Below are 20,920 nucleotides of genomic sequence, written 5' to 3'. Positions count from 1 at the left end.
TGGTGATCCTAGCCCTGATATCAGACCAAAACGACTTTAATACGCACTATAATATGGAGGAATAAAAATTCACTGAAAATACAAATAGTTAAATTAATTTAAAAAAAAAGATTGTGCTTTTTAAAAACATAAAAACAACATCATAAAGTGTATCATAATTATAACTTAAATGGTAGACTGTGACCCCACTTAAAGAGTAAACTTAATTTTGTCAATTTTGCTAAGTGTTTCTGAGCTGTTATTTCACACTAATAATCATATAAAGGTGGATATTGTTAACCAAGTTATTCATGATGTAAAGTTAACAGTTTCAGCAGTTTCCTCGCCGCTTTTAGCATAACTGTAACTACTGAAGACCACTTGTGGTGACGCTAGTTGTCAGCACTGCCTGGCCCATGCAGAGATTTCATCTGGGGAGTGCCATCAGAGTTAAAATAGCGTCTCCAATGAGAGAAGCCCACGTCTCTGGACGAAAGCGGATGTGCTGCGTGTTGACCAACCACCGAAATGTAGGGCAGAAAGGGAGGGGACAAATAATGGTTTCGTTTACAAAGTGTCCGGGTAGCCAGTTGTTCGGCTTCTCCATCGTTATATTACGTGGATGTGTTTGAAGTTCACGTAAAGCCCAGTTATTCCTGTTTTAGGAAGAAAGGCGCTGGTAAACTGATTGTTTTTTTTGTTTTTAGGAGAGGGGGAACCTTTCAGTGGCGTATCTCATTTCCACACGGAATACTGACACACCGGGATCGTAAATACAGCGTCGTTGCTGCCCGTTTGGTCTGGCAGAGAGAAAAAGATGAGGATTTAATAACGAATAATCATTGTTTCAATGAAACGAGTAGGTATTTTCAGTGGACGTGGAAGCAGAGCCGGTGTCAGGGAGTGAATAGGTTCAGTAATGGAGTCGTGTCGGCGGACCGGACTCAGCGGGGTCCTGTGCTCGCTGTCACTGTTGTGTGTCATCCTGGACATCCAGCTGGACGGTAAGACTGGCTTTACACAGAAAAACAAGTTGTTTAAACCCTCCTCAAACACAAGTACACATGTGTCTAGAGGTTTCCAGCTTATTTGTTGTTTTTAGCTGTTGAAAGTTTCCCACACTGTGACGGAATGTTAGCTTACCTAGGTTACATTATGGCCCGCCTCTCCAAAATAAAAGTCACCTGCTGCCTCATCTTTGTTCTAGTATAAAAAATAATCTAGGAATTGAAAGCTAAATGTAACTGCTTCAAATATGTGTATTAATTATGGAAATAGTTGAGTACAGTGCGTGTGAAGTGACGGAGGCGTAACCAAGGACCACATTCTTTGCTTTGGGCCACATCCTCCTTTCCTGTCATCCGTTGTCATTGTCACCTGTATTTCAAATTTAAAGCATCAAACTTGTTTTTACATTAAACAGAAATGAAATATAATATGAAGTATTTGAAAAATTAAACCATTATGCAATTAAATAGAAAACATTTGAATTATTGAGTTATCTGTTGATTGTTTATCAGATTTAATGGTTAATAATTTTGGCTGACAAATATCAGAAAATAGGGAAAATTACTCCTCATAATTTCTCAGATAACATCTTCAAATTACTTGTTTAATCCATTCACCCCTACAATACTCAAAGATGACAAGTTTATATAATGGCATAGTATGATTTACTATTTCTCACTCCTATGAAATAAGATATAAATGCACTTATTTGTCTCACTCACAAATTGACAGAATTGGTTGTAAAGGTTAAAAAATGTGTAGGAGTTTAAAATTTACATGTAAATCAAAAATTGGTCGAAATACTTTTGAGTTACTGACTTGAAATATGTGAAAACAGAATTACAGTTTTGCAGGTGCAACTCACCTGTTTGTGTGTTCTTATCACAACTTTGTAATTCTGGTGATGCCAGACCGCAATGTGAAAAGAAGTTTAAATCTAAAAAAGACAGACAGACGGACTCTTTGTCAGTGATGTATTTCCAGCGGGGCTCAAGCACAGTTTTATGTTACAGGTGTCTTGGGGGCAACTCATGTCGAGATCGAGCACCACTTGGAGATGGGCCGCAAACTTTTGGCAGCCGGTCAGTTGGCTGAAGCCTTGTCCCACTACCACTCTGCTGTGGGTAAGGTTACACACACACACAGACATGCAGACAAGAACACATTTATATTCTCACCACTGGCTGACATTTTCAGTCTGTATCTTGGCTCTAATAATGCCTGTCTCTTCCCATACTTGTTGCTCTTTGGTACTTTGACAAAATAGATATTTAAAGTGTTTTTTACATTTTGCAGAGGGAGACTCTAAGAATTACCTGACCTACTACAAGCGAGCTGCGGTGTTCCTGGCTATGGGAAAATCCAAATCTGCCCTGCCAGACCTGACCAGAGCCATTCAGCTCAAGCCTGACTTTTTGGCTGTAAGCTCACCTGTCAACTCACCACGTGAAAGATTATACAATCTTAATGATGTTGTTGATCATTTCCTTCTTTTGTGTCCATGTGCCTGTCATATTTCTCTTTTACACCTCCTCTTCTTGTAATTCCATCGCTTCCTGTTCCTCCATTTTCAGGCCAGGTTGCAGAGAGGCAACATCCTGTTAAAGCAGGGCATCACACAGGAGGCCAAAGACGACTTTAACGCAGTGGTAAGTTCATTGATATGTTACTACTTGTGCCATCCTAAATCATTGCTAGTGTTTTGCCAGATTGATACGTGTTGTATCTACCTGTTTATTTTGTTTTTTTGTTGTTGTGTTTTTTATTTGCAGCTGCAGCGATCTCCAGACCACGAAGAAGCCCAGGACCAGCTGATCAAGGCAAACGAGCTGGAGGAGCTGCAGGAGGAGGCCCATGCTGCATACCACCAAGGGGACTACAGCGCTACCATCACTGTGCTGGAGAGAGTTATAGAGGTGCGTGTGACAGCTCTGTCGTGGGGTCTACAGATAGGGTCGGGGAGTGGAGGTTTGCCCACTGCAGTAACGTAACGTTAGATTAGCTTTTCAAAGTCTCCTGGAAAAAAATTAAAAATTTCCTTTTGTTTTCTATGTTGTTACATTGTTCGCCTAGCTGCATTGTGCTATTATTTACTGTTATTTGTCAAATATATGGCTATAAAATGTCAGTTTTATAACAGGGAAAACATTGTAAGTTGAATTAGTTTGCACCTCTATGTTCACTCTTTATAAAAGTCGTCATCTTCCTTCAGATCTCTCCCTGGGATCCTGAGTCACGGGAGCTTCGTGCAGATTGTTACATCCGAATGGGCGATCCGCAGAAAGCCATCCAGGACCTGACGCCGACGACGCGGCTACGCAACGACAACCGCGCTGCCTTCCTGAAGCTCAGCCTGCTGCACTACAGGCTCGGAGAACACCACAACTCACTCAAGTGAGCTTTATTACTGGAGTGAACGCAAACGGAGTCGTGCAAAATAGCTCATTTTCATCTTCAGAGCAGTCTCGGTGCTCAGCATTTGGTTTTTAAGTTGAAGTAAACTTGAGCACCCTCCACTCCACTCATCCATCTATCCATCCTTCTCTCTGCAGTCACATCCGAGAGTGTCTGAAGCTTGACCAGGATGACAAGGAGTGTTTCAGCCACTACAAGCAGGTGAAAAAGCTCAGCAAGCAGCTGGACTCAGCAGAAGGATTCATTCAGGACGATAGGTCAGTACTATTGTAGGATTGATGCACTTTTCCCTCCTAAATCCTGATTGTCTTAGGACATCTGACATTTATTTAGCCTGGTACTTTAAATTATTGTTTGCATCGGAAACAGGAAACTTTGTCAGCCACTTTGAATTCTTGAGATAAAAGTTTGCAGATGCTTGTGCTTGTGGTTTGATGAGTCAAAGCACATACTGTAATGTATTAAACATTAAAATCTTATTCCTGATCTGCATGTCATATTTGCTCTCTGTGTATCTTTTTTTTTTGTTGCTTCCTGACACTCTGAAAAACAGTTATATAAAACTAAGGGAGTAAGTTAAATTGAGTGCTCTCTGCCTGCAATTAGGTGTCAGGAGGCCATCGATAAGTATGAATCTGTGATGAAAACTGAGCCCAATGTGGAATACTACACCAACCTGGCCAAAGAGAGGATCTGCTTCTGCCTCGTCAAGGTGAGAGAGAGAGAATGAGAACCTTTCATTTAAAGCTGCGGGTGAATTTCTAGCCAAGTTTTTTTAGCTTTTAGTTGTTCAACATCTCGTGCTTCTTGCCAACTCTAGATTAAATTGCCGATGGAGGCGATAGACGCGTGCTCAGAGGCCCATCAGAGAACCCCCCGCAACGCCAACGTCCTCCGAGACCGAGCGGAGGCTTACATCCTCAACCAGGACTATGAGAAAGGTAATAGGACTCACCGGTCTCAATGACAACAAACTGCAGAAAACTGGTTTATGTCTTCCTATAGTATCTTAGCTGAAGTCATAAGGCCAATTCATAAAGACCGGTTCAACTGGAAGCACACTAGTCATAATGCATACCTTGCATTTAAGGATAATGCCTGGATAAACAAAGATCTTGCATCTGCCAGCACAAACAAAAACAGTTGTGTCCATGGTAGCAGGTGTTCCATGGTTTAAAATAACAGACTGTAGTTTTTTTATGATCATCAAAATGTCAAAGAGATGTTAGTTACATAAGGGATGACTGTCTTGCTAGTCTTTTAATTTGGAATTTAATTGTCTAACGAAAAGAAAACAGATCTGATGAACGTCTTTTCATATCTGTTTTGCTTCAGCGGTGGAGGACTACCAGGAGGCGAGAGAGTTTGACAGCGACAGCAACGATATCAGAGAAGGACTGGAACGAGCGCAGAAACTGCTCAAAATCTCTCGCAAGAGAGATTACTATAAGATCCTCGGCGTCAACAGGTAACCGCCTAGTCTATTACAAACAGCGTTTACTTCCTCTTCACTGACGTCAAACTGCAGATGCAGCCGCAGTAGATCACGTAATAGAGCAAATCACAGCAACAAACTCTTCTCTTCAGGAACGCCAACAAGCAGGAGATCATCAAGGCGTACAGGAAGCTGGCACAGCAGTGGCATCCCGACAACTTCCAGTCCGAGTCAGAGAAGAAGGAAGCGGAAAAGAAATTTATCGACATCGCATCAGCTAAAGAGGTCCTAACCGACCCAGGTCAGGAGCTAAAAGGGTTACATATATATATATATCTGACAGCTACTGCATTTTAGTTTTAGGAATCTGATCTCTTTTTAAAACAGAATAACAGAATTACAAAAGGCTCTAGCGAATTATAAGAAAATGGAAGGTGGTAAAACCTTCAATTTCTTATAGTTCAACTTGGTTCAGTGACATGATTCCAGTACATTTCTCTCAGGATATCTCAGAACCATTTGTTTTTTGACAGAATCCGATATATGCATCACGTTAAGTAATGATTAAGTTTTCACTGTCTTAAACTTGTCCCTCCAATCATCCCATTGTTTCACCAGAAATGAGGCAGAAGTTTGACGCAGGTGAAGATCCCCTGGACCCGGAAAACCAGCAAGGTGGAGGTGGAGGGCAACAAGGTTGGCCTTTTCACTTCAACCCCTTTGAGTCTGGGGGCAGCTTCCACTTCAAGTTCCAGTACAACTAAAGTAGGCGGACTTTATGAACAGGGGGGTTGGGGACATTTGTTGGACGGATGGGACATTGGGGGAATATCTATGGCGGATTTGTGGAGAAGTCTTCCCCCAGAACTTGTGCTTCAACTTGGACACGGTTTTTTTTTTTTTTTTTTTTTGGGCTACTTGAACCTTTGAGTGGAGGCTTGAGCTTTTTAGTGAAAAAAAACAGGACTTCTTACCACAGAAACTGAGGACCCAGCTGTGGCTACTGTTGAACTAACTCGTTGCTCTGGTTGAAGAAAATGAAGTCTGGTGTCAATATTTCAAATTCTTAGGAAAGGTGATGGTTGAAAGCAGTCATTACTGGACTTCTTTCTTTTTGGTATGTCTGCTCTTATTACTCATTTCTTTCTTTGTGCCATTTTTTCGAAACTTTACCAAGAGACTCGATTTTTTTAAACGCAGTCGCTCCTGCTTGGACATCACATAAGAGGCTGTGGGGTTGCTGGTTTTCTGCTTGCAGTATTCTTTAAAGGAAATACATGCTTACTGATCTCAGTCTATATTTTTGACCATGTCAAAGCATCTCTACAGTAGAGAACCAAAACTTTTATATTTAACGACATCAAGAGACACATGTTGTTGTGCTTCTACATTAATGGTAAGTAGGTGAGACTTTAGCACTATTACATGAAACTTGTGGGTGTAAAAGTTTTGAAATCCTATGGATCTTAAATCAGAGTAGTCGCTCTGTGGTCGGTTGTTTTTGATTTTGCTTTAAATGGCCGTTGGTTTTGTACAGTGATCTAATTGGAATAATGTGTGAATTCTGCATTTGGGTGGAAATATTATGTTTTCAACCAGCTATATATCCAAGGAACATTATGGATGTAACCAAATTTGAAGAGTTGGTTAAAACGCAAAAAAATTACTGAAAAATCTTTGACTATTTATTGCACAAAGGTGTAGCAACTGATGACTGAGTCAAGAACTGTAGTATTTCTCTCTTTTCACTCATTTCAAAGCATGTCTTTGAAAACTTGCACTTTTAATCTTTCGTTTGAAAAACCTCTCCACATGTTCTCCACTCCTGAATTGTTACTGCAGGCTTTTAAAAAGCCTTTCAAAGACTCTTTACAAACCAAGTGTGTCTTCAGTGGCTATCTGATCACCTCATATATATATAAAAAGGTCTAACAGAGGAAAAAGTGCACATGTCGAATGTTCTACTTGTAGCTTGAAAACCTGAGGCAGACTGTATGTAATTCATAAACGGTGTGTTGGGATAATATTTGTCCATCAGGTCGCACTGAGGCACAAACTGAAAACCGAACCATTAAGTTGAACATGTAAAATGCAACTTTGCAAATGAGCCTCATTTTTTTCTACCATGCAAGACACACAACAGTTTAACCACAAGCTAAGAAAACATTCTTTGGAAGTTTTTATTATTATATTTTATTTTTTTTGTGAGCACAAATTAAGTTATTTTGTCAATAATAGCTTAAGGAAAGTGACTGTAACTGCTTTGACTCCTATCTACTGCTCGACTGTGTGAACCAATGTGACAGGCTCTTTGTATTTAAATCAGCTGAGTGGGACTGTTGTTGTTTCTGGGTTTTCTTTTCAGGGTTTTCTGTTTTTAGTGGCATCAATTTGTCTGTTGCCAAACTGAATCAGCTGACATGCTCAAGTGTATTAAAAATATTGAAACAATCCAATTTGTGCTAATACCTTGATGATTTGTGAAGCATAATAATAAGGCAGCCGAACAACGACACAATGCCTCAAATACAGCCATTTATTTTAAAACATGTCGTAACAAAGACTTTTACCATACACGGCACTGAAACACCATTTCCACACACATCCAGGTAGCTGCTGTTTGCCCACAACTTGTCACATACAAACGCTGTGCTGTACAGCTGTCACTGCGAATGGACGCTCCTTCTAGCATGGAGGGACCTGGTTAAACCCAGAATACTGGCACAGGGGTTGTGTGTCTGTAGACGCAGAGCAACCGGTTAAAAATCCTCCAGCCAAGATGTCCGATGTCCTCTGGGCTCAGCTGCAGCCTCAACATCTGGCTCGATGAGAGTCAGTCACATGAATGAGCTGAGAGTCGTCCAGACAGGCAGGGCTTCGTCAGTGGTTCGCTCCAAATCCTTGTGTGTCATCCAGACTGTCTGCCTCCACCTCGATGGATACCACGTGGTGACCGGGGATCATGGCCAGGCCCAGGACTCTGGGTTCCCCCTGGGAGAACGTGTCTGATTACAAAATAAGATAAAAAGACAATCCAGATAAGACGGCAAGTATTCAAATCTTACGATTTTGGGTTAACGGTGGGTCTATAAATTATATTTAAAAAAATCTGACTGTTCTCAAGGTCATTTGTCTGCAATTCCTGTTGTTTCTGATAAGTGTTTATATTTAACTTTAATGAAGGCTCTATAAGTAACATACTTTTAATATGGGGTGGCATTAAAAAAGACATTTTCAAAGCACTATTGAAGCTACAATACTTCATTTGTTTCTGTGGATGGCTGGAAAGATGAGAGGAAAAAAAACTGTGGACATAATTACAAAGGAAATGAGGAAGGGAAGGAAAGGATAAAGCAAGACGCTCATGGTTGGTCCTTTCTTTGCTGCATTAGTATTTTCTGCCTACATGTTTTTTTTACAATGTTAAATGTCACATTGTTAGGCTGATGATGACACACTGGTGTCAGAGCTCGGTGTTTTTGCAGCTTATCAACCTGTGGATTTGAGGAATTCCTGAGCCGAGCCGAGGATGACGTTGCAGTCCCGGTCTGTGCAGAGGAAAAGCCCCACCAGAGTCCGTCCGTCCGTCATGCGGATCCTCATGTTCTTGTTCAGGAGCCCCTCTAGTTTCTGCCTGGCCTGGGAGGATGAGGACACTTCAGGCTGCTCCTGGGACAGAAAGGTGACAGACTAAAATAACAGTGGACATCATTCTGAAACAATTACTCGCTTGACTTATTAGCTCATTAACAATACTACATGTAATTTAAGCTGTCAATTTGTATTGTTTTCATCCATCACGTCAGAATAGCTGTACATTTGAATAGCTGAGTTGCTTACGGTTTTCTGTTTTATATCCCGATAGATTCAATACAATGGGTATTTGACTTCTGGCCAGACCGATTGAGCAATATTTAAACATTTCTTTAGGCTCTGATAATATTGAAAAATAGATTTTTGTTGATGATATGCAACAGAGTCAAAGACACATCTGGGTTTGCTGCAAAGCTAGCGTTAATTAAACTTGTTTCATTATTAAATACGCTCAGGAGACTGTATTGTTAATGAAGATACATAGATATCTAAACACTAAGGGTATGTATGCAAATATTATTTGGTATATCTTGGTTAACGCTGTGTAATAGGGGCTTAGTAGTTTTATAAGCTAATGTGTTAGCCACTGGCTAACGTTTAGTTACAACCTTAGCTTTGATAATGATGACATACGATTAAAGTGAAACGTTTTTCTTTGTTACGACACGTTAAACAGTGTGAATAAATATGTAAAATACTAACACATTTATTTAAACAAATACATACATGACTCGAAGGACCATTTTCCTCAATCATTGTCGCCATACCCCTTCTTCCTCTCCTACGTTTGCTCACGGAGGGATTTTTCTGACGGACCAGCTGGACCGGAAACCCGGTTTCCTGTTGTGTTTTTTTATTTAAAGGGAACGACAAGCTAATATAACGTCCAGGTTTAGGATGAAATTTAAAAAAAAAAAAAAATAGAAAAACCACTTATTCGGCATCATATTACAGATGAAAGAGGAAGAAACAAACAACGGACAGGGACTGTATTAAATGTAGGAATTTATTGATAAGGCTGGTACATTCACATTTAGCACTTTAGCAAATCTTTCTGAGAACTTTTACCTACATACAGATATCTTTTCAAAAATATCATCATGTGAACGTAATGCTAAATGTATTATTTCTTTAACTTCTTAAAATATTCTCCAAGTGTGAAAATTTAAGCTAGACTATGTAACTTTTGCTAAACAGCGGCCGCAGTTGGTAAAAACGTGATATCGGCGCATTGAATTTCCCTTCATTTCCAGAGATTCACCTGAGTCACTTCCTTTAAAGGTATTAACACAGATTGTTTAACTCTTATGCTAAAATCCGTTCAAAAGTTTTTTTTTTTTTTTGATGCATCAGGACTTTACTTCACAGCATCAACACACACAAACTCTCCAGAAAAAGCTGCAGTTTATCACCTTTGCTCCATATCTTGACGACTTCTGTTTGTGTGGCGTGTCCACTGTCTTTTATGGGTGTCAAGTAAACACAAGAATTTTTATCCAGCATTGTCTAACAAAGCCAATGGTCATACCAGACCACCAAAAACCCGAGTATGCATTTCATTTCTTATCAATTCAACCTGTCATTTTTTAAGAGATATTTGATATTTTGATGTTTGTTCATAGACTTTACCAGCTGTTATTATGTGGAGCCTTTATTCTGTGTGACTAAATTAGGCGTTTCTTGGTTTTGGTATTTTAAAAACTTAAATATAGTTCTTTTGTTTCTCCTACTGCTAGAAGAAACTAAAATGTTAGGCGGTCACTCAGACCATGATTTGTGTGTGTCATTCCTGAGAAAGACAAGGAAAAAAAAGTAATAAAAATCAGTCAACAATCATTTTTTAGCTACAGTCCTGATTAACCCATGTGTTCTTTGTGTCTTCTTTCCTCAGGCTCAACATGACCCTCGTATCTTCAAAGGAGGTTTTGTCCATACCTGCCCCCTTCCAACTGACTGTGACGTGAACTTGGCCAGTGACGTTGGCAATGGATGAATGGTGAACGGTGGTGCTGCTTTGGATACAAATTGACGGCTTGAAATCCCAGGAGCTACAGCTGAAGGTGAATAACATTCAGCACAGTATATGTCAGGGGTGTTTATGTATCTATACGTAGAGCTACCTATTTGTGAACAGATGACCTAAAACTATTTTTTACAGTAAGGACAGAACCTAAAGGATGGCTGTAAATGACCTCAGGCTTACTGTCACTTTCACTGAATATGAGAACCTCTTTGCATTTGTAATTCTATATATATATATGGATGGATTTTGTTGGCAGAAAGTAAAGTTTGAGGAGGGTTTTGTGCAGCAAATGAAGCACTTCAGAAGGTGCTAGCCTGAAAGGACAAAAGCCCCATAATTGGACAATTAACTGAGTCATGCAAGAGTAAATACAGGAATATATCATACTTTCACTTCAAACACTTTGTGAGGATGTATTAAGCCAACTTTCTTCCCCATAGCCCCCACACGCTTATTTAAGATCTCTGGGTTGCCTCAGTTCAGACAGCTCAGCTCTGAATGAAGCACAGGAGACGCCGAGTTTCTCTGTGTCACACTGCATAAAATCTGGGTTAGCTCGAGCGCAGTACCCAAGGGAGGCGCGTTTCCTTCTCATCCTCGACATGTCTCCCCACAAAACGGACACAAGGGGGGTTGGAGGGGGCGGGGGTGGGGGGGGTCACAGCAACAGCACAGTAGTGCAGTGTGTCAGGGCCAGCAGCATTTGAGAGTCCTGGATAGTTTCATCCATTTTTTTCTTTCTCAGACACATAGTGAGACACATGCATAGTCATGGCTACAAATACCTCACACACACTCCGGGTGAGGGCTTATAAACTTCACCACAGACACACACACACAGAGAGAGAAACACACACACACACACACACACACACACACAATGCAGCCATCTCGCCAGTCACCCAATCTGGCAACAACAGACACCTCAGTGGCCAGAGGCTTAGTGGGGTGGGAGGGGCGGCTCCAGTCACACACACTCAGATGCACTTTCACTGCACAGACACACACACATCTGTGGTGTCTTGCATTGCACCGTCTCTCTCTTGGCAGATGTGGCCGTTGGATCAGGCACTAACAAATTCCTCTCGTCTCATTTGTGGGGCGCGGGGAAGCCGAGCTGGAGCGGCTCAGGCACCTGTTGCAGCGCAGAGAGAGAGAGAGAGAGAGGAGTGTGCACAGCAGATGAGGCGTAATTGAAATGCTTGTTTACATGATATCCAGTTATTGATGTGAAAGCCGCAGCTGACAGAGTTACGCACACTGTACAGACGAGAACGCAGGGAGGATAGAGGAACAAAAGTCATGCTTTAAACGATGTTGCGGCGGCACGGCAGGCTGGGCTGCCGGCCATGTGCTCAGGATGCAGTGGGTTCAATCGAGGCTCTCTCCTCTTCTGTCACATGCTTGCTGCTGCTCTCTTCCCTGTTTCTTGTCAGATAAGAAAGAAATACCTTAAAACATATCCAACGTGTTCTCTGGATAGTTATGTTCTATGAAAGCTGATGGCGTTTGTTGAGAAAGCAATTTAATGAATTATAGTTTTGGGGGCTTTGAAATCATTTTGTTAAAGGGTACTGCAAGGTTTTGGCCATGCTTATTCTTAGGTTAATACCAACTAAGCATAAACAGAACCTGTTACAATAAATACAAATAATTAATTCTGCAAAAAACTGTTCCTAATTTTCGTTGCAGTGGATTCTAAACTGTATAAACATCTTATTTTAATGAAAAAATATCAATAAATCCATAGAATTCAACAGCCATCTTTTTGAATTCTTCAGGCTGAATATCAATGGAGCTCTTGACCTCTTCACCCTGACCTCTATTCTCCGCCTCAGCAACAGGCATTTTTCACTGCAGATGTTTTCATTCGCCCTCATAGGAAAAGCGCAGGTGTTATCAACATCATTATCGACGGCTCCGCTTTATTCAAGTTGGCCTGAAATCGATGATGGCTGTGTGGGAGTGAGCCGGCGTGAACAACACCGGGATCCGGGCGCTGAAGCAGCTAAACAGAATTCATCCATAATAGATTCATTGTGCTTTTTCCCCACTGGGACGTGTCAAAAGTTTTGTGAAAAATGTCGACCGACCTTGCCGTGTGCTGACCATGAGGTCACGTCAGGATGCTTACACATGCTAGTCATCAGTAAATGAAATTTGGCAAAAAAAAAAAATTCAACACAATGTTTATTTTCTAGCTTTTTCGTGAGGCTTCAACCACATATCACGGTCTTCTGCTTTGCTCTGACAGTTGTTAGAGGCCATTAAAAGCTAAAGAAATGGCTCAGTAGACCTAGATGTTTTTTTCTGTTCAACTATTATATCCAAGGTTAAGAGTGAACTCTCACACTCAAGTGAATGTAATATTTGAGAACTGAAGAGTCACCTGTGAGAAAAGATATTCATGGTATTCATGGGATAATACTTTAAACTGATTATGAGAAAAGATATTATATCACTGTTGTTGCTGGCTCTTTTTACAGTGAATACAATTTGTTGAAAGCATAAAACCAAGGGCCTAAAAATAGTTCAACCACATGTATTTAATTGGATAAAATGTTCCATGAACTCATCACGATGCAGATGTTTCAATACAATCCTGCTCGTTTTTTTTCCCTCCCTATTTTTTGCATATATTGGGGCCACACATTCTCGGCTCTGACCCCTATTTCATCGTGAGGTTTGAATGTGAAAGGCAAATCAAAATTCCTTTTGTCTAAACAAAAGTGCCCTGAGCAGCCACTGAGGGGTTGGCTGGGGTCTAGGGATTCCCATGGCCTTACTGCCATCCAGTTGACTCAGCCTTCTGCTCAGGCAGAGGCTGATTTTACAGTGAGCAGTTCAGAAAAATGGCTCATGTTTGTTTTAAACCTCTGTATTAGGAACGGATTAGGCGCTCTGAGCTGTTTAATATGATGGTTTATAAAGGGGGAAATGTAGTTTGCATATTATGAATTGTTTTCATCCCCACCACAAGTAGTTAATTTTTAAGCAATACAATCTGATGTAAGTCTGGGCATGGCTGCGGCAGATTTTCCCAACCCCCCTCTCTCAATCCCTCCCCAGCACTCACACACTCACACACACACACTCTCACGCATGCACACGTGCACGCGCAACCCCGCTGCTGCTCCAAAATAATTTTTTTATACAGCGGTGGGGGCTCCGGGAGAATATAAGGTGGCCATATTTGATAGATTTGTGTCGGGCTCTGCAATGCAGAAAGCGAGAGTTGTTGCGTGTGATCTTGCAAGTGACAGTGACACCAGGCAAGTCTGTCGGATTCGTGACTGATCCGGACTTGGGGAGAGAGGGAGAGAAAAAGAGAGGTGGTGGGGTTGGGAGGGAAGGAGGGAGGGAAGGAGGGAGGGGGGGTCAGACAGAAAAGAAACAAACAAGTAACAATGTAACTTACATGCAGTCACACACCCCTTTTTCTTGTAACAATGTGTACGTTTTTAAGGAGGGAGGGGGCGCGCAGAGAGAGAAAGAGAGACGGAGAGAGATAGAGAAAGGAGGAGGGGGGTGCGTTCTGAAATAATATAGTCAGCCATTTTTTATGTAAGGGGATTTTTTCTTATTGGGGGGGTTGTTAAAAAATAAATATAAGAGGGCGGCCATCTTTGTTGCTCTGCCTAGTGTAAAATATTCCAAAACGCCCCCCACTTTTTTCTGTGCCGATTTGAATATTAAATAAATATCATATATTCGGGCAAGAATACGCTTTTTTGAATACAAGGACGGATCCAATGACAGGAATATAATGTCCTCTCCTCTCCGGTCCTGTGAGGAAGACGAGGGCATGGTGGTTAATTCCGAGGGAGGAGATTTTGATGAAGAAGACGACGACGGAGACCTAGACGAGAACGCAAGCGACATAAACTCGCCGGCGGCGCCTCGGGAAACTGCAACACCAGCCGCGCCAGGTACAGTAAGAAAACTGGCGGACAAAGTCGGGAGCGCGCACACGAAATAAAAACACTCTTACTAGCACAAAAATCTCGGAGAAAGGGGCTTGTTGGAAGTAGCCGAAACCCGCAGTTTGTGCCCCATATCGGTGCTTCTCCAGGTCCAGTACGGTACAGTAGAGCCCAGCGAGGACTCGGGTGCGCGCATATAAAATAGAAACATACTTAGTTGTGATTTTTTTTAAAAACAAGAGGCACCTTTTTCAACCACCTAAACCCGTTATATATCCACCAGTTATTGCACCTTTATGTCGCTGTAGGTGCCATACTTGCAGCTGCAACACAGGCTGTGTAAAAAAAAAAAAAAAAAAAAACAGACGAGTGCGCGCTTTGAAAACACAAACTCCAGTCCAGTTTGTAACAAAATGCACTAATATATCCAGCCGGCCAGATGTGTTTCTCTGTTTTTGTTTATGCCCGTTTGCCCCCCTCCCAACTCCACTTCCTCTTCACCTCCGGCACATCCCAACAAAGTTTAAGCTAACTTGTCACAGCTGGTTTTCGTCGCAAGCCTCACTTCTTCATCATGAAAAGTTGCAGCTTGTTTCTCCCTTTAAGTCCCTTTTTGACAGGTCGTAGACTTGCATGACATGTGACTGAGCGCCGTCTGCGGGGTAATAAGGTCGCCCTGAAGGGTAAAAAGCACACGGCAGTAAGGTTGGCGGAACATGGACTCCACTGCCCGCAGGCTATATATATTTGATACCCACCTCCAGAGGAGATGGTGCGTTTTGCTGTGCAGACATAAAAGCCGGGTGATAGTGTGAAATCGTGGAGTGAGACAGAAACTTGCCCCCCTGCCCCCTTTGTCGCTATGACAGGTCAAAATAGGACACTGCTGCTGCTGCATGCTGCTCTCTTGCAGGACAGAGAGGTGTGACTGTTTTAGCTCCCTTGGTAGCTTAGCAAACCTGCTCACTAATTACCCGCATTAACATTTTTTATTAAATGCTCATCCTCGGCATTAGGCTCCACAGTACTGGGGGGTGGTGGTGGTGGTGGGGTTGCTGCAGGAGTTGCTCCTTTCGGCAGCAATAAAGCCAGTATTGATCTTGTCAAAAGATGATTGATTGAATGCATATGACATTCTGGAAGTTTCTGTGACAGTGAAGTAAAAAAAAGTACAAAAAAAAAAAGGTGCAGAAAGTATCGGTTAACCACGCTGCTACAGTGACAGGCGTAAAAATAACTAGTTATATTTTGGGTTGGATGCAATGCAGATGTAGAAGAGAAACTTAAGTCACAGGGCAGATGTCATAGGGGAGAAAATGTGAGGTTACTCAAAATAATATATAATAAGTGTCATTTCCTAAGTGAATTTTACAGGAATCAGACATTGCATTGTCTTTGGACTTAATTAGCTCGGACTCGCCGCCATGCCGTTGCCAGACAGATAGATTAGTGTCGGGCTTCCCGTCGAGGACCTTAACCCCCTGACGACCTCTACAGCAGCGGTCACAGAGGTGATCGTGGTCCCGGTGCGGGAACAGCAGGGCGTGCAGGAGAAGTCGTTCCAGTTCACCGCGAACGTCCCGCTGCTGCTGGCGGCCTCTGAATCACCGAGCCCCGCGTGCGTGCTGCTGCCGCCCCCGGCGTGTCTTCGGCGGCGGCACGCTTCACGGATACGCGGGAAGCGGGGTTGGTGGATGGGGTGGGAGTGAGGGGGAGGAGGGGGTGTTGGAGCTGGGAGGGGAGGGGGGGTCTGCTGCTGCTGCCGCTGCCGCTGCTGCTGCTGGTGGGAGCGCGCACCAGCAAAAGCAGGCAGACAATAAAATCCGACAAAATGTATCCTCTCTAACTGGCTGGTTGCACGGCAGAAACCGCAGCCCATATTTTGGTTATGCTTTAATGCTTTGCTGCGTTTTGTCTGAAGCTGAGGCTGCAGCTACCTGCCCGTGTCTTTCTGTGTATCTCTCTCTTTACTCCATGCCAGGTCAGGTTGCAGGTTAAATTGCTTTCCTTGTATTTGTGATATTGCCCAGGGACCATGGGGAATAACTGGCCTGATACTTTCACATCATTTGTTCCCTGAAAGCAGAGATACAGTCATGCAGTTTAAATGCACTGTAGTTTGAAAGTCTGCTGTGATATAAGCCAGGTTGGGCTTATGTTTGTATTCCCTTAAATCAAAAGTTTTTCAAATATATTAACACAAGATTTTTATTTGTTCTGTTAGATTCTGTTTTTACAAAAAAAAAAAAAATAGAACAAATAAAATCACAAGAGTTGGTTTGCTTACGAAGCTCGTCACACTTTTGCATTGCCATAAACCAATTATCTCTATGCTATGGCACCACTAACACCAGCTGTCAATTCTACTTACAGCCCTTTGACAAACTGTATCTAATTTAGCATGTGTCACAACTCAGGCAAGGTCAGAGGTCGCTGAAGCCACAGTGGCTGTCACGCAGCGTTTGTTGTGTGTCATTATGCTCAGCGGGGATTAGCTGCCTTGTTGGGAAGTGTTTTGAAAAGATTATTGTTCATCTGATCATGATAGCTGTCTTTCTTTCACGCTTCCTTTAACACCCCCCCCCCCCCGGCCCACCTCTGGCGCTCCCCCTCGAAGAAGAGGCAGAGATATCAGACAGAGAGGTCCCGTGCAGGAAGAAAGGGAGACCGAAGAAAAAGAAGGACACAAAGAAGAAGGACAAAGAGGGAAAACCTGTCAAAGCAAAAAAACGCAAGAAGATTGTAAGTTAATTAAAGCTGTCATGCTCTTAATTTTTTCACTTTGCTGACTCTATTACACCGTCTTCATTATCTTTCCATATCTTCCTCCCTCTTCCCCTCTTCAGGACAGTGATGTAGACAGAGACTCGGACAGAGAAAGAGACTACGGCGAGAACTCCGACAGTGTAGCCAGTGACTATGGGTCTGGTGAGAAAAAGAAAAAGAAGAAACATAAAGAAAGGAAAGAGAAGAAAACCAAGAAGAAGAAAAAAGATGACGGGGACCGAGACAGCAGTCAGGAGGAAACAACAAAGGTAAAGCATGATTACCAAAACACATCTACGTCAACACATCCACGACATCCACGCCTCTCATTTGATCGGTGGCTTCTTCTCAGCAACCAATAGAGCAGAAGACCTCGGCCCAGCTGGCAAAGGAGTGGGGTCTGGAGGATGTTGATCATACCTTCACAGAGGAAGACTACAGGGAACTCACCAACTACAAAGCCTTCAGCCAGTTCATGCGGTATTACTCTTTACTTTTTCTTTTTACACGGTGAGGATGTGGGTGAAATGAAGACAAGCAAACCTCATAAACAGGGTTTTCAGAAAAGTCACAAGCACTGTTGAAAGAGTGCGATGTTATGTTCAATATCTTATTTTTAAAGAAGCTCATTTGTGGTTAAGGTTCCAGTTTTCATTACTGGCTGCAAGTGCAATTTAGACCACGTCCACACTAAATCTGCTAATTTAGAAAACACTGTTTACGTATGAAAACGGGATCCTCACTTTAATTTTCATGTAGTTTTCTATTTAAGCTTTCCTTCCACGCCACTTCACATATTTCTCTGTTTGTGTTGTCAGATGGAGCCGAACAAGCATGAAATAGGGATTTTATCACTGCACAGCTTACATTTTGCAAAAGCTGAGTTTTCCCAGTCCACACTAAAATGTTTTTGTCGGCTTTTGCAGATTTTTCCGCTCTGCTGATTGTTGTCAACAAAAAGTTCAGTTTTCAGTTTAGTCTACTTGATATGGATGTACTCTTTAACCTTACTTTGCCTTGTTGTTTTTATTTAAATTAAACCAACAAAGGTAGTGGGGTGTGATGGATAAATGTCCCACATTATCCTGTTTTTAAGGCTTTTATAATTCTATTATTAGATATGCTATTAAATCAGAACAGGATTGAGTTGGAGAGTTGCTGAGTGCAGTCACTGTGTTAAAATAGGGTAAACTAATTGGAAGGATTTTAGGAATCAAAGCAGTTTAGCTGCTAATTATGCAGATGTTGAGTCTGTGCGTGGTCTCTCTAGTCCTACAGAACAAATTGCCCCCTGGGGAAAAAGAAAGTTTCTTGAATTTAATTGAATTAAGATCATTCATATTAACAGAGTGTTCTGCTGCTTAGAAAACCTTTCCCACAGTTCCTACATGTATCTATTCATCTCACGCAATTAAAGCTGGTTTCAGATTCTGCTTTTCAGGTCTGCCTGTTGAAAGCACATACTGTATGTGGAGACATATGCATTATATGTACTTTTGCAGTACACAATATTGACTAATGGCTTCCTTTCAGCAGCAAAACATTACTGAATCAAATGTTTGCTTTGCTGGCCATAACAGTGTTACCAGTGATGATGAAAATAACTTTCATATAAACCTTTGCTAAAGTCTGTTCTAACAACAACTCTCTTAGATTCTTATTCTCCGCTGCGTTTCCATTTCTTCAGTATTAGGTGCATGTGCTCTCTCGTTTCTGTACGTGAGGGGTTATTTGTTTCTGTTTAACTTTGTATATAGTTTCATACACACACCATTTTCCTTCTACACTGGCAGAACCACTCAACAAAGAGTGTCCACCGGCCCCCTCTCAGCAGCAACACAGATACAGGAGGCTTGGGTTGAAGGAGCACAAGTGCTATTACTTGAATCTGTCTTGCTCTGGCAGTTGTGCCTTTATCGCCTCAGCTAGCTGCGTTAGCCGGTGTGTCGGTGGCAGCCTGCGCCTCGGCTTCTGTGGCTGACTCATACCTGCTTTGACTCTGATAAGATGAAGTAATCCATAATGCCTAAAATATGTTTATGTCGAGTGGTTATTTGGTTGTCTGACTCCTCTGGCAGACTTCAAGTCTTCTCAGCCAAATTGTTCTTCCATCAAATAACTACATCTTTATATACAAACCATTCCTGTGGCTAAAACTTATAAATATAATTGACAATCAGGAATTTTTAAACTATTAATAGTCAACAAACTTTACTGAAAAACTTTGTGCCATAGCTCTTAGAATCAGGTTAAAGCTGGGTCTTTTCAATGATCCTGCCCTCTCTCTCTCTCCCAGGCCGATGATAGCCAAGAAGAACCCTAAGATCCCCATGTCAAAGATGATGACCATCCTGGGGGCCAAGTGGAGGGAGTTCAGCTCGAACAACCCCTTCAAGGGCAACGCCGCTGCTGTTGCGGCGGCTGCCGCAGCTGCCGCCATCGCCGTCGCCGAGCAGGTCTCTGCAGCGACCGCCTCGCCTGAGCCCCCGCCACAGCCGCCACCAATCAGAAAGGCCAAGACGAAAGAGGGCAAAGGTCAGTGGTCAGCTTTAGACTGGTGCCCCTTCAGGTTTTGTGTCAGTTTTGTTACTCATGTAGTAAAAAGAAATAGACGGACACATTTTTCATTGACATGATTCGTGTTTTAAATGATTGGGTCCAGTAAAGACTGAACCCTGGACCACCAGGACAGCGTGCAGTTTTAGAGGCACATGACACAGCAACAGTCATCTTTGACACGCTGATGTCTTCTGAGTAGATGTTTACAAGTGTACTGTGAGTCCAAACATCATAGTTACTCTTTGCTAATAGAGTATACACACTCTACTTTGTCGTTCTTTTATGTCAAATGTTGCATATGATCTCGTTATCTGTCCAGGCCCTGGCTATAAGAAGCGCAGTAAAAGTCCTCGAGTCCCAGACAAGAAAAAGGCTCTAGCAAAGGCTAAAAAGATGGCACCTATTCGTATCAAACTATCGCCCATAGGTGCCAAGAGGAAGAAGAGTTGCTCAGTGAGTATAAAGTTTATAGTGTGCTGATAACAGTGGATGGAGATAAATAAATAGCCTTGATTCTTTTCTTTTTTTTTGTAACCTGTTCACCCCTTTTACTTTCCTTCTTTCACTCCCTTGCTCGACTCCTTCTTGTCCTCTGTCAGAGCGAAGATATGGACGAGGATGAGTCGGAGCAGGAGGACTCCAGCGTTCACAGCTCCTCGGTTCGCTCTGACAGCTCTGGCCGTGTCAAGAAGAACAAGCGAGGACGGCCTGCCAAGAAGAAGAAGAAAAGTAAGCAAAACTGCTTGTACAGCACATAATTATAAATGATATACAGTCCAGCAAGTTCACAATTATCTAATAACTCCTGTGTGAAGTTTACTTTAACTTTTTGGAATCCAAAGGAGCAATGCAACCGGTCTCTTTGAGTTCTGCTGACACTAAAGCAGTTCTCTATAAAAGGATATTTTTATTAGCCTTAGTTCTGAGTTCAAACCTAGATGTGAGAGATTGAATGCCCGTAACGTGTTACATCACTGAACTCCTCTCAGCACACACAAACATTTACTAACCCACCCACTTTGTTGCTTTATGTGAAAACTACATGAAGGATAAGTGTGGCAAAAGGTGTCTCTCCAGCTTCATTTTCAGGTCATACCAACCACTTGTTGCTCAATGTGAATGAATAATGTGTCCATACCTGACACCAGAGTTTCATTTTACCAGCCCGGCCCAAACTGAATTTAGAAGGACGGAGCACTCTTGTGTTTTGCAGACTCA

The 20,920-nt window shown here is 42.2% G+C and overlaps 3 protein-coding genes across 6 annotated transcripts in view; 2 read left to right on the top strand and 1 right to left on the bottom strand.

Moving 5' to 3' along the window:
* The first annotated feature begins 520 nt into the window (after nucleotides 1-520).
* dnajc3b (DnaJ (Hsp40) homolog, subfamily C, member 3b) lies at nucleotides 521-7,288 on the top strand. The gene is made up of 12 exons (XM_056369069.1): nucleotides 521-983; nucleotides 2,001-2,111; nucleotides 2,284-2,408; nucleotides 2,562-2,636; nucleotides 2,760-2,903; nucleotides 3,200-3,381; nucleotides 3,540-3,659; nucleotides 4,009-4,114; nucleotides 4,223-4,343; nucleotides 4,738-4,870; nucleotides 4,990-5,138; nucleotides 5,456-7,288. Exons 1-12 carry the CDS (start codon nucleotides 899-901, stop codon nucleotides 5,599-5,601), a joined length of 1,497 nt encoding a protein of 498 aa, XP_056225044.1. The 5' UTR covers nucleotides 521-898; the 3' UTR covers nucleotides 5,602-7,288.
* Nucleotides 7,289-7,359: 71 nt separating this feature from the next.
* On the bottom strand, nucleotides 7,360-9,261 carry naa38 (N-alpha-acetyltransferase 38, NatC auxiliary subunit). Of its 3 annotated transcripts, none has more exons than XM_056369070.1 (3): nucleotides 9,158-9,261; nucleotides 8,332-8,506; nucleotides 7,360-7,842 (listed from the first exon to the last, which is right to left on the bottom strand). In XM_056369070.1, exons 1-3 carry the CDS (start codon nucleotides 9,194-9,196, stop codon nucleotides 7,718-7,720), a joined length of 339 nt encoding a protein of 112 aa, XP_056225045.1. In that variant the 5' UTR covers nucleotides 9,197-9,261; the 3' UTR covers nucleotides 7,360-7,717. The 3 variants fall into 3 exon arrangements, with proteins under 3 accessions (XP_056225045.1, XP_056225046.1, XP_056225047.1); XM_056369071.1 differs by having other exon boundaries at nucleotides 8,332-8,503; nucleotides 9,158-9,236; XM_056369072.1 differs by having other exon boundaries at nucleotides 8,332-8,500; nucleotides 9,158-9,224.
* A 4,569-nt stretch (nucleotides 9,262-13,830) lies between these two features.
* The window catches only part of chd3 (chromodomain helicase DNA binding protein 3), a 41,038-nt gene continuing 33,948 nt past the window's right edge, over nucleotides 13,831-20,920 (top strand). For both annotated transcript variants that reach the window (XM_056369068.1, XM_056369067.1), the window contains exons 1-7: nucleotides 13,831-14,383; nucleotides 16,995-17,119; nucleotides 17,224-17,412; nucleotides 17,496-17,623; nucleotides 19,440-19,678; nucleotides 20,022-20,155; nucleotides 20,302-20,431. In XM_056369068.1, coding sequence (XP_056225043.1) covers nucleotides 14,221-14,383; nucleotides 16,995-17,119; nucleotides 17,224-17,412; nucleotides 17,496-17,623; nucleotides 19,440-19,678; nucleotides 20,022-20,155; nucleotides 20,302-20,431 — 1,108 coding nt within the window. In that variant the 5' untranslated portion in view covers nucleotides 13,831-14,220. The remainder of the gene's footprint in view (nucleotides 14,384-16,994; nucleotides 17,120-17,223; nucleotides 17,413-17,495; nucleotides 17,624-19,439; nucleotides 19,679-20,021; nucleotides 20,156-20,301; nucleotides 20,432-20,920) is intronic.

This window comes from Seriola aureovittata, chromosome 23 (genome assembly GCF_021018895.1).
Source record: "Seriola aureovittata isolate HTS-2021-v1 ecotype China chromosome 23, ASM2101889v1, whole genome shotgun sequence".
NCBI lineage: Eukaryota > Metazoa > Chordata > Actinopteri > Carangiformes > Carangidae > Seriola > Seriola aureovittata.
Note: the sequence above shows the minus strand (reverse complement) of the source record. Positions and strands in the feature narration are given on the sequence as shown.

Excerpts from the sequence above, each read along its gene's own strand:
- dnajc3b (XM_056369069.1), top strand. The coding sequence starts at position 899 with ATGGAGTCGTGTCGGCGGACCGGACTCAGCGGGGTCCTGTGCTCGCTG. Across the intron at positions 4,871-4,989 it reads AAGATCCTCGGCGTCAACAG|GAACGCCAACAAGCAGGAGA; the intron begins GTAACCGCCTAG and ends TCTTCTCTTCAG. Across the intron at positions 5,139-5,455 it reads AGAGGTCCTAACCGACCCAG|AAATGAGGCAGAAGTTTGAC; the intron begins GTCAGGAGCTAA and ends TTGTTTCACCAG.
- naa38 (XM_056369070.1), bottom strand. The coding sequence starts at position 9,196 with ATGGCGACAATGATTGAGGAAAATGGTCCTTCGAGTCAT. Across the intron at positions 8,507-9,157 it reads AAAATGGTCCTTCGAGTCAT|GAGCAGCCTGAAGTGTCCTC; the intron begins GTATGTATTTGT and ends TTTCTGTCCCAG. Across the intron at positions 7,843-8,331 it reads GGAATTCCTCAAATCCACAG|ACACGTTCTCCCAGGGGGAA; the intron begins GTTGATAAGCTG and ends TTTTGTAATCAG.